The sequence below is a fragment of the Gorilla gorilla genome, chromosome 5 (genome assembly GCF_029281585.2).
Source record: "Gorilla gorilla gorilla isolate KB3781 chromosome 5, NHGRI_mGorGor1-v2.1_pri, whole genome shotgun sequence".
NCBI classification, from domain to species: Eukaryota; Metazoa; Chordata; class Mammalia; order Primates; family Hominidae; genus Gorilla; species Gorilla gorilla.
The window spans coordinates 109748628-109766358 of NC_073229.2; the positions used below are offsets into that span (position 1 = coordinate 109748628).

At 40.9% G+C, this 17731-nt stretch overlaps 1 protein-coding gene across 21 annotated transcripts in view; it reads right to left on the minus strand.

Annotated features, from left to right (window-relative positions):
* Nucleotides 1-16917, minus strand: part of SNX14 (sorting nexin 14) — a 99957-nt gene extending 83040 nt beyond the window's left edge. For 8 of the 21 annotated variants that reach the window (XM_063707758.1, XM_055391128.2, XM_055391126.2 and 5 more), the window contains exon 1: nucleotides 8018-16917. In XM_063707758.1, the coding sequence (XP_063563828.1) occupies nucleotides 8018-8127 (110 nt within the window). In that variant the 5' untranslated portion in view covers nucleotides 8128-16917. Of the gene's footprint in view, nucleotides 1-2985; nucleotides 3006-7647 lie in introns of those variants that run through there. The other 13 variants (XM_019029207.4, XM_055391142.2, XM_019029210.4 and 10 more) reach the window with 10 other exon arrangements.
* Nucleotides 16918-17731: the final 814 nt, after the last annotated feature.

Genomic DNA, 17731 nt, shown 5'->3' on the forward strand with positions numbered 1-17731 from the left:
GGTGGACATTAACTGAACCCATTAAAAGTGAAGCAACCCTATCTTACATACCCACTGATGTGATGCAATGGAATGTACATGGCATCACTAAAGTCTTCTTGCACCACTCCCCCCAACAGAAAAAAAAAAGAAACAAAAACTAAATCTAATTGAGCCTATAGATCAAACACTGTGACTACCAAAAATACAAATGCGAGGATTAAAATACAAGACACTACAAGGAAACCACAACAAAATCCAGAATGTGAACAAATGATCCAGTTTCCTCAACAAGTCAATGGCAAGGATAAAAAAATGGTGAGGAGGGATCTTCCAGATCAGCAGTTGACAAATGATGGCCTGTGGACAAAAGTATACCTGTTTTTGTATGCCCCTCATACTAAGAAAGGTTTTACATTTTTAAAGGGTTTTTTAGAAAGAAGAATAAGCAACAGAGACCTAGCATGGTATACAAAGCCTAAAATATTTACTACCTAACACTTTACAGAAAAAAAATGTGTCAACCCTTATTCTAGATTACAAGACATTTAGAAAAGCTTGAGATGTAGCAACCAAATAGGAGTACAACTTGTTTAGATACCAATTAGAACAACTGCACTATATATTTTTACTCAATAGGGAAAATTTTATTATGCAGTAGTTATTAGATGATATTAACCAATTATTGTTAATTTTGTAATATTATAGTTTTGTATGGAAGTGATTTTTTTTTTATTTCTATCTTTTATAGAGACAGGGTCTTGCTCTGTCACCCAGGCTGGAGTGTTGGGGCACAATCATATTTCCCTGTAGCCTTGAACTCTTGGCTCCAGGAATCCTCCCACCTCACCCCCCGAGTAGCTAGGACCATAGGCTCGCTACTTTTTTTTCTTTTTTTTGGTACAGACAGGGTCTTTCTGGCCAGGTGCGTAATTCCAGCACTTTGGGAGGCCGAGGTGGGCAGACCACTTGAGGTCAGGAGTTTGAGACCAGCCTGGCCAACATGGCAAAACCCCATGTTGGGGGTCTCCACTAAAAACACAAAAATTAGCCAGGCATGATGGTGGATGCCTGTAATCCCAGCTACTTGGGAGGCTGAGGCACAAGAATTTCTTGAACTGAGGAAGTGGAGATTGCAATGAGCCAAGATCACGCCACTGCACTCCAGCCTAGGTGACAAAGTGAGACACCATCTCAAAAAAAAGAAAGAGAGAGAGAGACAGTGTTTTTCTATGTTGCCCAGGTTCATCTCCAACTCCTGGCCTCAAGTGATCCTCCCACCTCCACCTCCCAGAGAGCAAGAATTACAGGCATGGGCCACCTCACCCACTCTATAAGACATTTCTTAAAAAGATAAGGCAAAAAAAAAAAATATGGCAAAATATGGATAGTTGTTAAAGTTGAGTAATGGGTGCTTGCAAGTTTTTTACACTCTCTTATGTATGTTTGGAAATTTTCAATATCAAAAGTTAATTAAAAAGACAAACCTCTAGCAAGACAGATCAAGGATACAAATATACAAAACACAGAATGAAAAAAGTAACCATAGCTATACTGAAATAAAAATAAGACTATGAACAACTATACATTAATACATGGAAAATCTATATAAAATAACTTTTTAAAAACTTTTTTGAGACAGAGTCTCGCTCTGTCATCCCAGGCTGGAATGTAGTAGCATGATCAGAGCTTACTGCAGCCTCGACCTCTTAGGCTCAAGTAAGTGACCCTCCCACCTCAGCCTCCTGGGTAGCTGGAACTACAGGCACACACCACCATGACCAACTACTTGTTTGGAGAGATGGGGTTTCGCCATGTTGCCCAGGCTGGTCTCGAACTTCTGGGCTCAAGTGATCCTCCCACCTTGGCCTCCCAAAGTGCTAGAATTACAGGCGTGAGCCACCACACCCCGCCTTAAATAAATTTTTTAAAAGATAAAAATGCTAACAACTAGTAGGTGAAAAATTAGAGAATTTGAATAGAGCAATTATCATTAAAGAAATTAAAATAGTAATTAGAATCCTGGTTGCCAATAAAAGGCCCCTGGCCCAAATGGTTTTACCAAACTTTCACGAAACAGATACATACCTTATACAAACTGCTTCAGCAGGGGAGGAGCGGGGGGTGGGGTGTGTGTGGAAACTGCTCATTTAAAGGGCTAGGCCAGGCATGACAGCTCACACCTGTAATCCCAGCACTTTGGGAGGCAGAGGCAAGTGGATCTCCTGAGGTCAGGAGTTTGAGACCAGCCTAGGCAATATAGTGAAACCTCGTCTGTACACAGAAAAACTTAAAAAATTAGCTCAGCCTATATATAGTCCCAGCTACTGGGAGGCTGAAGTGGGAGGACTGCTTGAGCCCATGAGGTGGAGGTTGCAGTGAGCCAAGATCATGCCACTGTCTAGCCTGGATGATGGACTGAGACTGTCTCAAAAAAATAAATAAGGCCAGGCGCGGTGGCTCATGCCTGTAATCCCAGCACTTTGGGAGGCCGAGGCAGGCAGATCACAAGGTCAGGAGACCGAGACCATCCTGACTAACATGGTGAAACCCCGTCTCTACTAAAAATACAAAAAAAAATTAGCCAGGCGTGGTGGCGGGCGCCTGTAGTCCCAGCTACTCGGGAGGCTGAGGCAGGAGAATGGCATGAACCCGGGAGGTGGAGTTTGCAGTGAGCCAAGATAGCGCCACTGCAGTCTGGCCTGAGCAAAGAGCGAGACTCCGTCTCTAAATAAATAAATAAATGGGCTAATATAATTTTAATTCCTAAATCAGATAAAGACAATATACATTGGTCCCCCCCAGTCAACAATTCATATACAACTTTTTACTCCCCCAAAACTTAACTCCTAATAGTTTACTGTTGACCAAAAGCCTTACCAATACAGTAATAGTTAGTTAGTACTTATTTTGTATATGTATTATATACTGTATTCTTACAATGATGTAAGCTAGAGAAAACAACATGCTATTAAGAATATCATAAGGAAGAGAATATATATTTACTATTAAGTGGAAGTGGATTATCACCAAAGGTCTTCATCTTCATTGTCTTCACACTGGGTAGGCTGAAGAGGAGGGGTTGGTCTTGCTGTCTGAGGAATTGCAGGGGCGAAAGAGGTAGAAGGGGATGCAGAAGTGGCAGGCACACTCGACTTTATGGAAGTACATCATGATTTCTGCCCGACTTTTTGCTGTTTCATTTCTCTAAAAACGTTTTTATATAGTACTGATCTTTCTTCTACCATTTGCTTTGGATTCAGTGCCAGTATCAAAGAAGGGTCCATGTCATAAAAGAAGTGAAAAGCAGTCTTGATAACTGAAAACCTTCTGCCATATTGTCTACTGTCAATTTGTGTTCTGGCACCACTTTTTTTTTTTTTTTTGAGATAGAGTCTCACTCTGTCATCCTAGGCTCAACTGATCTTCCCCACCTCAGCCCCCCATGCAGCTGGGACTACAGACGTGTACCTCCATATCCAGCTAAATTTTTTGTATTTTTTGTAGAGACATGGTTTCACCGTGTTACCCAGGCTTGAACTCCTGGGCTCAAGTGAGCCATCCACCTTGGCCTCCCAAAATGCTGGCATTACAGGCATGAGCCACTGCATTTGGCCCCTGGCACTGTTTCTTCAAAGTCTTCTTCCTCATTGTCTAGCACTGGTTCCAAAGCACTCATCTTTATCAAGTTATATTATGTTAATTCCTCTGGTGTGATGTCTACTGGCTCTTGAATTTCTGTAAGATCTTTATGCTGAAAGACCTTTTTTGTCATATCCACAATCTCTTTCATGATTTCCTTGATTGGCTCTGGTGTAAATCCTGTGAGGTCACGCACAACACCTGGGCATAGTTTCTCCACTAGTAATTTATTGTTTCAAGTCTGATGGCTTTTACGGCTTTTTCTATAACAATGACTGCATCTTCAATGGTGTAAACCTTCCAAACTTTCACGATGTTCTCTCTATTGGAGTTCTCTTCCACAGCACTGACAATCCTTTCCATAGAGTACCATGTGTAATGCCTTAAAGTTCTTTATGAACCCCTGGATTTAGAGGCTGAATTAGAGACATTATGTCTGGGGACAAGTAGACCACTTACACGGCTTTGATGTTGAACTCATGGGGTTCTGGGTGGCCAGGGGCATAGTCCAGTACCAAAAGAATTTTTAAAGGCAATCTCTGCTGGCAAGGTGCTTTCTGACATCAGGGACAAAGCATCAATGAAATTAATCCAGAAAGAACGATTCTTGTTGTCCAGGCCTCCTTATACAACCACAAGACTAGCAGCTGGTACTTATCTTTTTCCTTCAAAGCTCGGGGGTTAGACACTTCAGACAAGGAACCCAACTGCATATCCATAAAATAGAAGAATCTGCGTATACCTTCCTGCCTTAAATCCTGGTGCTCATTTCTCTTCCTTACTAATAAATGTCTTTTGTGACATTTTTTCCAAAACAGGTCACTTTCATCAGCATTAAAAGCCTGTTCAGTGCTGCTCTGCCTATGGTGTAGCCATTCTTTTATTCTTTTGCTTTCTTAATAAACTTGCTTTTACAAAAAAACACCCATTCAGGAAGATATATTTAATACTTTCTCCTCAATGATTTTCTGAATGGTGTTTGGGAACTCCTCTGCTGCCTGTTGGTCAGCAGAGGCTTTTTCTCCGGATCTCTTGACATTTTTTAAGCCAGACCTCTTCCTAAAATTATCAAACTATCCTTTGCTGGCATTAAATTACCCAGTTTTAGATCCTTCTCCTTCCTTTTGCTTTAAGCTGTTATACAATGACTTCACTTGTTTTTGAATAGCATTAGTTTATATGTACGCCTTTCTCATAGCAACTCTGCCCCCACACAAAAGCTAAATTTTCAATAAAACATGAAAAGGTACTTTGTAAAAAGTACGAAGTTTTCACACCTGCTGGCATAGCTGCAGCAACAGCTTCATGAATTTCCTTTTCTTTTTTCACAATGGTCCTTACACTCAATTTATTTATCTTGAAATGGCAGGCAATCACAGCTGCAAACCTCAATCCATAGTACACACCAAGCATTTCACTTTTTCTGTAATGTCATTACTTTTCTCTGCTTCTTGGGAGTACTCCCAGTATCATTAGTGGTACTTTGTATGGATCCCATGGTATTCCACTCGGATTTCTGACTTCATAGGGGTCAGTGGCCCTAATCTCTGCACTGTTCAAGGATCAACTTCATATAAAATTATTTTTTATTTCAGAATAGATGTACCTAGTATACCCCATCTCAGAAGGGCCCATGTTTTCTTGTATAACAACATTTCAGAGATACTCTTATCATCTGTGTGTGTGTGTATGTGAATACACACAGAAGTTTTTTTTTTTTTTAATCACATATATACACTGAAAAGCATGCTACATACACCATCTGGCACCTTCCAAAAGATTTTTCCTGGAAAAGGGATACATAATCATTGTTTTATTCAAGACAGTTCTACAGTGTTTAAAATCACTTTTGCTGACTACAGCAGTAACAAATGGAAAACACCAAAACATATGCAAAAACAGCTTCACTCATAAACCCAACCACTCAGGTAACATTTACCTGTATTTCCTACCTTCTCTGCCTAAAAGAAATACAGGGTACAGGTTAGATGGTATACAGATCAGATGGCATCCTATGACTTTTTAATAACACATAACGCTAAATGTTATGACCATAAGTAGATGACCTCAGAAATCTAGTTTAACCTGCTCCTACTAGATGGCTCTCCTACCTTAGAAACCTAAACTGACCCAGTTCCCAAAAGAGGTAGGTAAGAATCCATGGACAAAAGTTAATCATATGGGCTGTGTGCAGCGGCTCACGCCTGTAATCCCAGCACTTTGGGAGGCTGAGGTAGGTGGATCACTTGAGATCAGGAGTTCGAGACCAGCCTGGCCAACATGGTGAAACCCCCGTCTCTATTAAAAATGCAAAAAAAGTAGCCGGGCATGGTGGTGCCCACCTGTAGTCCCAGCTATTCTGCAGGCTGAGGCATGAGAATCACTTGAACCTGGAAGGTGGCTGTTGCAGTGAGCCGAGACCGCATCACTGCACTCCAGCCCTGGGCAAGAGAGTGAGACTCCGTCTCAAAAGAAAAAATAAAAATAAAAATCATATGAAGCTTACATTTCTTTCATACTAAACCTGTTAGTCTAGCTTGGAATACCTTCCAGATGACAGAAAGCAAATAATAATTAGTGTTCCCTCTGTTAAGGATCCCACTTCTCCCACACTCCTACAGTTCAAATATCTCACCATCACAAAGCACACTTCTCAGTAAAACATCAACTACTATTTAAGCTCAATAATATTTAAACCAAGAATCAACAAGAAAGCAAGGCCACTTTTAGGGAAGAAATCTAACTTCAACACAGTCACAAATAATGGTTACGCCAGAGAAAAATGAAGTTACCAAATTCCTTGCGCATTCCTCCCTGTTGCTATCCTTGGGAATCAACTACCTTAAGATAAAGAGTAAGAATGGTTGCCTGTTCAAAACATCAGAGAAAACAGCTTGCGGATGCTGTCAATGACAACTATCTCAGATTTCTTTCCACCAGAAGCAAATCTGGTGTTAATTTTAAGGAAAAGTCTCCTCTACTACCTATTGCATCACAACAATTTCTTGAAATAGTAAAATGAAGTAAAACAAGTTTATTTCGGGGGCAGAATCTTCTGATTTCAAAATGTCAATTGAATTTATCAACTTTAACCTTTCGGAATATTTCAGGTTTTTTTGGGGAGGGTGGCATCAAGTCCTCTTAAGAATATTATAGGGATGTGGCCGGGCGCGGTGGCTCACGCCTGTAATCCCAGCACTTCGGGAGGCCGAGGCAGGCGGCTCACGAGGTCAGGAGATCGAGACCATCCTGGCTAACACGGTGAAACCCCCGTCTCTACTAAAAAAAAAAAAAAAAAAATACAAAAAATTAGCGTGGTGGCATGGTGGCGGGCGCCTGTAGCCCCAGCTATTCGGGAGGCTGAGGCAGGAGAATGGCGTGAACCCGGGAGGAGGAGCTTGCGGTGAGCCGAGACCGCACCACTGCACTCCAGCCTGGGGGACAGAGCGAGACTCCGTCTCAAAAATAAAAAATACTAAGGATGTTGGGACGGGTACCACTTTGCTTTCTGATTTCTGTCCAACAAATCTTTATGATCGTCTGTTTTATTCAACAATACTGCAGGAAAAGCTTCAGCTGCAAGCTGAGGGGGTGGGGGGTTGGGAGATGGAAGAACGCGCTGGAGGTGTGCGGATTCTGCCTAAAATTGCGGCTACGAACTGGACCTTGAACACTCCTCCGTCAGCTGACTTGACTGCCTGTGTACAGTCTCAATTTGAGCCGACACATGGATTTCACTTTTGAAAAGCAACGAAGATGAAGGACTCGTTTTGAGAAATAGATGAGAAAAAGGTAGCTCAGGAGACGAAGCCTCGGGAAAGGAGGCAATCAACCCCACCCCACCGGCCTGTGCTTCCGGCCTCGACGCTCCGCCGTGCTCCCCGAGGCCGCTCCTCTGCGGAGCTCGCTCTCCCCACTGGTCCCCAGTCCCGCAGCTACGCGGCCTCCGCACGGTTAAGCAGCACGGGCCGGGCGTCCGCACCTTCGGAGAAAAGCCGCCGCCCAGGCTCCGCGCTGCGGCGTTACCTGTTAAGAAGCAGGGAGGCGGCGCTGAGACAGAGCAGCAGGAAGCAGAACAGCGGGTACTGGCGGCAGATTTCGCGTCCCACGTCCAGTCGCAGCCGCTGCTTCAGCTTCTGCCCCATCGTCCGCACCCAGGGCACCATCTCCGTAACGGCGAGGCCGAGACTGCGCTACTGGCTGAGGCAGGGTCAAGGCGACCCCCCATCCACACCTCGCGTCCCCGCCCCACCGACTTTGCGGCGCACACAGACGCCTACCGGCAGTTAGCCGCCGCAAGCTGCGGTGGCGTCCGGCTGGGCCCAGCCCCACGCCCCCCGCCGCGCGTGCGCGGCCGCCGTCCCCAGCCGACCAGACGAACGGCCGTAGAACGTGCCTGAAGTCGTCACCCAGCGCAAAGCCTCTAGCGTCTCGCCGCTCCGCCCTCCTGGCCGGAGTAGCGCGCAGTCTTCCGTGGAAACTCTGACAACACTGGCGACCGGCCATTTCCGGAAATCAAAGGACAGCCCCAGCACCCGGTAACTGCCTGTATTGCGGAGGAGAGGGAAGAAGGTTGTAGGGAGCCCGGAAGAAACTACAGCACCCCCGTAGCCGCCGGGCGCTGCCTGAGGGGTAACCGGAGCTCGTGGAGCCCGCTGGGAGCTGTAGTCTTCGTGACACGAATCCGCAGAGGGATGGAGCGGGTGGTAGCGCTTCCCCGACCCCGCAACGCTCCGCGCCTCACCGTACACTCGGCTCCGGGTGGGAGCAGGTCCGAGCTTTGCGTGACGCCTAAGGGAGAGGGGGATAGGAGGACGCCTTTGAGTCGGTATTTTAAAAGGGGTGTGTTGGGGGCTGGGGGAGTGGCGAGTAAAACAGCCCTAGAATAAAGACTACAACTCACCAGGCCGCCACCCCACCAACAAAATCTCTTTTGCGCGCTCACGGGCAAGGGTAGAACTCAATTCACGCCGGCTCCAGGAGCCCAACCAAAATCCAAGTGCTTGGAAGACGCAGGTTTGCAGATTAGGTAAAATCCCTCTTATAGTCTCTCATGGGGTTTTCCCTTTACTAAATGTTTTTTTCTGTATTGTCCGCTACAATGAGAGATGCAGGAAGACTATTATCGCGAAAATTTACTTAGGCGGTACAGACACTAAGCACTTTCATTGGACCTTCATGCATTCACCCCATGGTGTAGGTACAGTACTATAGTTTCAATCATTATACAGGCAAATTACTGAGACAGAAAGGAACTTAGGATCATAAAACTAACAAAGCCGGGATTTGAACACGTTCTAAAGACAGAGCCTGCGCCTGTCATCTCTCTTTCCTAGGATCTTATCCTTCAAAGTGGGGAAACAAATGTTTTTTAATGATGTATGTAGTTTAATGAATATTTTCCCGTATTACAAAAACATGGATCTTTAATGATGCATTATTATCCTTTATCAAAATGTACCATCCTGTTCCATTATTGCTAACCACTAAAGTCCATTGATATTACCATCCTTGATGATAAACCTATGCACATTTCTAATTATTTAGAATCAACTTTAATACAATTACTGGGTCAAAGGGTAAAAACAAACATTCTTGATACAGTCAAACTGCTTTGTAGAATGGTGGTACCAACTCCACAGTGGTGTATAAAAGTAAACAATTTCACTGATCCTCACGATTAGCTATTATTGTCTAAACATCACAAATATACTTTTCTGTTTGTGACTAAACCATTTAAAAGACTACAGTGTAACATCATTGGAAAGCTTACCACTTTTTAATGTTTCTAGGTACATATTTAAACATTTATTAATTTCACTTTGGCAGTTTTTAAGCGTCTTTGAATTATCTGTTTATACTAAAATAGGTGTATGTTGAGTGGATCTACATGTATCAAGTGCCTCCTATGGACTTGAGTGCTTTACACTTTTGTAAATTACTTTTTAAAAAACTAATCTCATGACAAATAATGTAAGTTATTAACCTGTCTGGTAAATTATGTTGCCTTTTATTTTGTTTAAAACTTTTGCTTCCTTTTAAAGCCTTATTTTGAAATTACTCTTTTCACCAAGAGGGAGTATATTTTAAAGACAAAATGTTTTGAGTTCTGTTCAAATCAGACATCACTACAACATCCAATTAAAAGACTTCTTTCCCATCTGATTTCTTAGAGGCAATTAGAATAAGTTAACTGGACAATAGATAATTTAAATTTCCAAATTGCTCTTATGATTAGAAAAGGAAAAAAATGTAATAAACTTCAGCCATAAGGAAATTCGTTATGGCAGAGAATTTCCACACCTAAAGCATGAAACATAATTCAATTTCTGTCACTACGGACCTCATCTAAGGAAATAACCTTTATTTCATTAAATGTCTTTAGCCTATGGTCTAGAACCCACCTTTACACACACAGAGCTCGAAATTTTTTCCCCAACCTTGTTAAGTTCTGAACTTTCAAGAGGTTATATGGAATATCCACAATCAACCAACCCTGGTTCTGAAACTAGCTCTATCTCCTACTAGCAACATGTTAGCAAGATTAACTTGATCTCACTCCTACCTCAACTCTAAAACAGAGCTATTTTCATAAAACTGAGGTGGGGGGTGGGGGCTAAAATGGGTGGAAAGTTGGAAAGTGCCTCTTAAATATCTCTGTACAATGCTTAAGACAAAAATTTTGTTTCAAATTTTATGGCTTTATGAACATGACAATAATGAGCTAAACCAATTAGCTTTTATTTGGATTACAACAACCTAAAATGAAAATGACATATTAAATACCTGATTTCTAGGAAAACTGAGGTCCAGAAAGGCTGACTGCCTACGCTAAAGTTCTACATCTGCACTGTCCAGTACAATAGTCAGTAGCCACATGTGGCCAGTGAGCACTTGAAATGTGGCTTGTTGTGATGTGTAAAGTACCTATCACATTTCAAAGACTTACCATGAAAACTGTATTTAAATGTAAATTAAAATTAGTTTTAAGGCAATTACATATTAAATGTTTTGGAAATAATTCCCTAAAAGTTATTTTTACTTTAATGTAGCTAGAAACCTTAAAATTACATATGTAGCTTGCATTATATTTCTACTACACTGTACTGTTATAGACTCTGCTAGCTGTGGAGAGCCAGTACAATTAAATGTGTAAATCTTTTATAAATGCTACAAAGGTCACATATGTGCTAGGTGTACACTGACAAACTATAAAAAGTTAAAAATTTGATAATGCATTTAAAGGGCTCATAGACATTAAACTGCAATCCAGTAATATGTCCATTATTTTAATGAATATATTTATTGAATAGCAAATAAGTGTAAGGCACTGTGCTAGATGTGGTGGCAGATACATTTAGATGCATTTTTTTCTGACCTCCAAAGGCTTACAGTCTAGGGAAGCAAACAAGTCACATAAAATGTTATAAAGGGCAGCGGTTTTATACATAAAGACTGTATTTTTTTTTTTTTAATGACAGTTAATGGTAAAAGGGAAATTTTTAGCTACAAGGATCTGGAAAGGCCTGTGGGAAATAATGTGAGCGAAGAATAGGACTTATCTCTGTTTTCACTTATAATTTTCAAAAGTCATGAAGTACTAGGCAAAGTTTCCAAAATGCTTCTACTTAATTTAACCTGATTCTCCCCGCCACACCAGCAAAATGCTTTTTATGTTGGTACAGTAAGTTTGCAAGGTAATGATGAATACCTGAATTGCAGAAATTAGGCCTAAACTCTAATGACCCTGAATGTAAACCACATTTTAACGTGTTGAGGGTCATTATTTGTATGGCACAGGTGTATCGGGAAGAGGATGGATATACTACCCCTGGGAGCCATTTCAGTCTCTCCCTTACAGATGCCTCCTATCACATGACAGGCATTTTCAAAGCCCTGTTTTTCCCTTGTCTCAAATGATCATGGTTTATATTTCACCTTTTGTGGCACCCCTAATGTTATTTTTACATCCTTAATTTTACATTTCATAGCACCCTCTTCTCCCCCACAACCTATCCCTACATATCAACCTCTCGATAAACCTGTTAGAGGCCACTGAACTGCTTTCTTCAAAAAATGTTCCTTTCCTTGGTTTTCAAAACAGGAATTTATTACAATGGAAAATATGTAATTCAAGGAAGAGGAACATTAAGTAATTTTTACGAGTGGAGGGTCTGAGATGTTCAAAATGCAGTTATTTTCACATTTAACCCTCTTTTATTTTTATGGCCATGAGGTAAAACCTCCACTGGGAAGATACAAAGAACTAACAATGTTATAGAGCCAGTGGCTCAACTACAGATACTCCCTGGGTAAAAGCCATGTTTTGATCATAAAATTCTGGATGGTCTCATTATCTTAGTACCAAAAAATCAACCATTTCATATTTGTAGTCGTTTTTCTAATTTATGATGAAATAGCCATCCTCTTAAGCCTCACTTTTGGAGAAGCAGGAAGCTACTTATAATTTGAGAAAATGTAAATTAATAACTGCTTGGAAACGGAAAATATACTCACCTGTTGATGAATATTAACGATTAGAAAAAGCACTTATAATCCAACATCACCTTTCTCTTGTAGGCCAATGCTTTTGTTTACTTTTTAAATTACCCCTTAAGTAAGTAAAACACTCCATCTTATTTCTGAACTACAGACAGTGGTTTCCTCTCATTAAAAAAATGTTAACTATATCCCTTCAAATGTTTAAATACACATTTCAACTGACTTCACTAACTTCATAAAATATTTTGGAAAAACTTTGCAATCCTTCTTACCTCTCAGAAGCTATTTCCCAAAACATAAAAATTAAAGCTCTTCACTGTTGTCCTAAAAACCACCAGGCAACCAGGCTTGGTTCAGAACTGTGAAAATCACTAATATTGGTACTTCAGCTCTTATTCTACTAGTAAGGGTTGCTACCAAATAATTAAAATCAATTTTTACCTTCACTAAAAATAAACTTTTCCTCTTTTGGCAAGCTGATTCCAGAAAATAAACTCAACATAATATATCTAAGTATAAATCTTGAATAATTTTGAAAATTTTTAATTGTAAAATTTCCCTTATATATTCAAAGACAGTTACTATTTGAATTTTTCATAACTCATATGAACACAAGATTCTAAAACAGTCTGAATTTTTAGCATTATGTCCTATAGTCAATTTTGTGAAACAATTCAAGATATACCCTTAAGTACTCAAGACAATTAAGAACTCTGCTGTCCCCAGATGTTCAGAGAACAGTTCTATCACTTCTATTTTTAGTTAAAAACAACAAAAAAATGCTTATATATAGTTAAAAACATCAGCTTTCAGTTATTCTTGTGGCTAAAAAGAAAGCTTTAAGAATGCTCACAGAAACACTGATGGCAGAACTAGAGCAATTTTTGTGGGGCATTTAAGCTGCTTCAGAGTTAAGACACCTAGGACAAATATCCCTATCTAGATAGTCCCTTGCAAGTACTGAGTTTTCAAATGTTAACATAATTATTTTTAAATTGGCTTAAATCTATTTACTCTTCAGCCTCTGCCAAGTTCCATCGTGTTTTCTACTATGTAAAGCAACGTAATAAACTATTACTTACCATGGTGGAGGAAAGAAGATTGTAATTACCAGATACACACTGCCAAAAAAAATTGTAAGGGTAGCAGTAATAATTTAAATGATTCTGAAGTTTCCTGCTATTGCAAAGCATAGAAATATCAGATTTTCAAATGACATCAGATGTTTTAAAACTGTGGCTTTCAGCCTAGGCAACATGGTGAAACCTCTCTACATGAAAAAAATCAACAAAAAAAATTAGGGGCCAAGCACAGTGGCGCATGCCTGTAATCCCAGCATTTTGGGAGGCTGAGACGGGCAGATCACTTGAGGTCAGGAGTTCCAGACCAGCCTCGGCAACATGGTGAAACCTCATCTTTCCTAAAAATACAAAAATTAGCCAGGCATGCTGGTGCGTGCCTACATTCCCAGCTACTCGAGAGGCTGAGGCAGGAGAATCACCTTAACTCAGGAGGCGGAGGTTGCAGTGAACTGATATCATGCCACTGCACTTCAGCCTGGGCGACAGAGCAAGACTCCGCCTCAAAAAAACAAAAAAAATTAGCCGGGTGTGGTGGCAAACACCTGTGGTCCCAGGCTGAGGTGGGAGGATCCCTTGAGCCCCAGAGGTCGAGGCTGCAGAGAGCCGAGATGGTGCCACTTCAACCCAGCCTGGGCAACAGAGCAAGACCTGTCTCAAAAAAAAAAAAGTATACTTTTGCTCCTGAAGTTACCTTTAAGCGAGGCTGATAAATTTTTTATATCACAAACCTATACCACAATAAAGGCTGGGCACAGTGGCACATGCCTGTAATCACAGCACTTTGAAAGGCTGAGGCGAGCGGATCACTTGAGGTCAGGAGTTTGAGACCAGCCTGGCCAACATGGCAAAACTGTCTCTACTAAAAAATACAAAAATTAGCCGGGCATGGTGGCACGTGCCTGTAATCCCAGCTACTCATGAGGCTGAGGCTGAAGATCGCTTGAACCCAGGAGGCAGAGGTTGCAGTCAGCCAAGATTGCACCATTGCACTCCAGTCTGGGTGACAGAGCCAGACTCCGTCTCAAAAAAACAAAACCAAGAAAAGAAGAAAAATCAGCTAATAGCCTTATTTGCCCCAGAAGGCAAAGCCAAGACTTTTATCTTAATGTTCTCCAAACTGTACTTGTTCCTCAGGGATACGATGTTGGTAGTTCTAATGTGCCTGTTAGTAGGATGATTTTAACCTATTTTGGTTGAAGAAAATGGGGCAGAATTCAAGACATCAGAAGCTGTGAGATGAGCCAAAGAAACACAAGGCGGGCAGTTTCTTTAGACAGTATTAATGGAAAATTACACTAGAAGGATGAACTGGGGCCAAACTATAAAACTTTAAATTACATATGTGGTTTGCATTTCATTTCTATTTGACAATACTGTCATAGACTCTGGAGCTAGATGTAGAGAACTAGCAAAATTAAATGTGCCACTTAGTAGTTTAACTTATTTATAAGGAGTTATGCCAGATCTGAACTTCCTAAAGGACTGGCAGTACCTGGATAGAGAGGACATTTCAGGCCTCTTCAAGTAAATGATCAAATGTGACTGGATATGAAGTGAGAAATTAATGAGACAGTTGCTGATGGAGAAGAGCACTTGAATGTGTTCAGGAGACAGCTGAAATGCAGAACTGCACGTAACAGACATCAAGCAAGCCCTGACACTAAAAGAGGAGTCCACACAGATGTGATATGGGACTGTAATGTAGGTGTGATCAAGGAAACACGTATACAGGGAAAAAGGAAAATAAGAACAGGTAAGGATGGAAGATGAGATAACTTGGCAAATTGCCAAGATTTTTCAAGGTTAAGTGAATGTAATAAATGCCATAGGGGTTAAATCTTTAAAATATATAATTTTCATATGGGGACACTGGTATCCTGTGAACAACTCTTAAAAAGAGAGGAGAGGCCGGGCGCAGTGGCTCATGCCTGTAATCACAGCACTTTAGGAGGCCGAGGCGGGCAGGTGATCACCTGAGGCGGGAGTTGAGACCAGCCTGGCCAATATGGTGAAACCTAGTTTCTATTTAAAATACGAAAAATTAGCCAGGCGTGGTGGCTGTAATCCCAGCTACTTGGGAGACTAAGGTGGGAGAATCACCTGAAACCGGGAGGCGGAGGTTGCAGTGAGCCGAGATAGCGCCACTGCACTCCAGCCTGAGTACAACAGAGACTGTACTTAAAAGAGGTATCATTCCAAAACCACCAAGCTCACTAGAAAAGATGCAATAAAATGCTTTACTGATAATTAAATATGTGGACTTTCAGCCTAAAGACAGCTTACTTGAGGAGAGTCATTGGTAATCAGAACACCGATGCTATTTTGGACTATATGGTGGTCCTGTAATTGTTAGAGAACAATTATCAACATAAATAAAATCTAGGTTGGTTTAGCAGTTAGACTGTTTTGTATTTACTTATCAGGTTCATTCATCTATTAGCATTGAGAATTTTGACTAGAATTTCAAAACTAAGAAACTTAGAATAAATGAACACCTATTCTAAAACTTTTTAAAATGGAGTTACTCCCACAAAAGTAGATTCATGTATTAGCTAACATCTATGTGATTCAGGTTAACTCCCAATTCATGCATTAACATGGTAATTTAGGGAAATTTGGGAATAACTTGGAATAATGCTTTGTGGACTAATGAGAGCTTGATAGTTTTCCTCCTCAGAATATAAGAAAATATACGCTTCAGTGTTAGCTTCCTCAACTTTCAAAAGTCATATTTACCCTGTCTTTCCCTCAAAGAGCTATCACAAAAATAATGTACCAAATGTTCATACATGTAAGGTATTACAGGGTGAATTAAGTCTACTTTTTAATGCAACATTTATTCTTTTGTGAAAATAAATCTCCACATAAAAGCATGAATGAAATAACGTCAAAAGTCCTCTAGGCAGAATTTTCCCAAAAAAAAAAAAAAAAGACACGATCCTATAAATCCTGTATTCATAGGATATAATTGAGAGCTGGAAAAATATCTTTTTACAAGAAAACTCAGGCTCAGAGAAGCTAAATGTTTATACGTAGCTGCTTCCATTACATGGCCCAATGACTAACAGATTTTCAGTGTCTCATCCAGAACTCCTGAAAAAACTACCTAAGTCGCTGAAATGAGAAAACCACATTAATGCACAGACAGCATTTTACTTCACCAACCTATACCTTTGTAAGTATATGTGGAAAATAAATATACAAGCCAGATGAGGCTTGTTAGAAATGGGAAAGCCATATGAATAAAAGACACGAAGGTAAGAAATTAAGAGCATTTTATGTCCATAAATTTTAACTAAAAGATCTAGGTCTACTGAAGATTTATTTCCCTGTTTAGTTTCTTATTATGTGTGTATATATATCTATAAATGTATGTACATTTTTATGTGTGACTGGCCAGATACTGTTACCACTGAAAAATTAGCCAAAATTAGGCTGGGCACAGTGGTTCATGCCTGTAATCCCAGCACTTTGGAAGGCCGAGGCAGGCTGATGGCCTGAGGTCAGGAGTTCGAGACCAGCCTGGCCAACAGGGTGAAACCCCATCTCTACTAAAAATACAAAAATTAGCTGAGCGGTAGTCCAGCTACTTGGGAGGCTGAGGCAGGAGAATCACTTGAACCCAGGAGGCAGAGGCTGCAATGAGCCGAGATCTCACCATTGCACCCCAGTCTGTCGACAGAGCAAGACTCCGTCTCAAAAAAAAAAAAAAAAAAAAATAGCCAAGATTGTTGGTACCAGAAACCTTTCAAGTCAGTTTCTTCCTTGGTATCAGCCAATATTTAATATCACAAAACCTAATTAAGAACTGTTTTGATACCTTGAAGCCAAAGTGACTCAAGAAGTTTGACTTGTCTTTATGTAGAAAATCAAACTCCCTAATCACCAGAGTTGACAGAAGTATAGAATATATTCCAGAAGTAAATTAACGTGGATTTTCACCAAACCCCAGAACATCAAATCTGGAAAGTAGGTTTGAGATCCCTGCCACAATAAGGAATGAAGTTTCATTACCTGCCAAAAATTTTGCCTTGCTGAAAATAACAAGACAGAAAGACAAACTGTTAAATATAATGGGGAAAAAGAAACTCTCAATAGTTTAGTTTTAAATGTTCAGAAACTAAATGTGAAAACATTTTCTGAACCTATTTCCAAAAAGGCCTTTCAGGCCAGGTAACAGTGGCTCACACCTGTAACCCCAACACACTGGGAGGCAAGGCAGGAGGATCACTTGAGCCCAGTTTGAGACCAGCCTCAGCAACATATGGAGACCTCATCTCTACAAAAAATAAAAAAATTGGCCGGGCACGGTGGCTCACACCTATAAACCCAGCACTTTGGGAGGCAGAGGCGGGTGGATCACCTGAGATCAGGAGTTCAAGACCAGCCTGGCCAACATGGTGAAACCCCAACTCTACTAAAAATACAAAAATTAGCTGGGTGTGGTTGGCAGGCGCCTGTAATCCCAGCTCCTCAGGAGGCTGAGTTGGGAGAATCACTTGAACCCAGGAGGCAGAGGTTGCAGT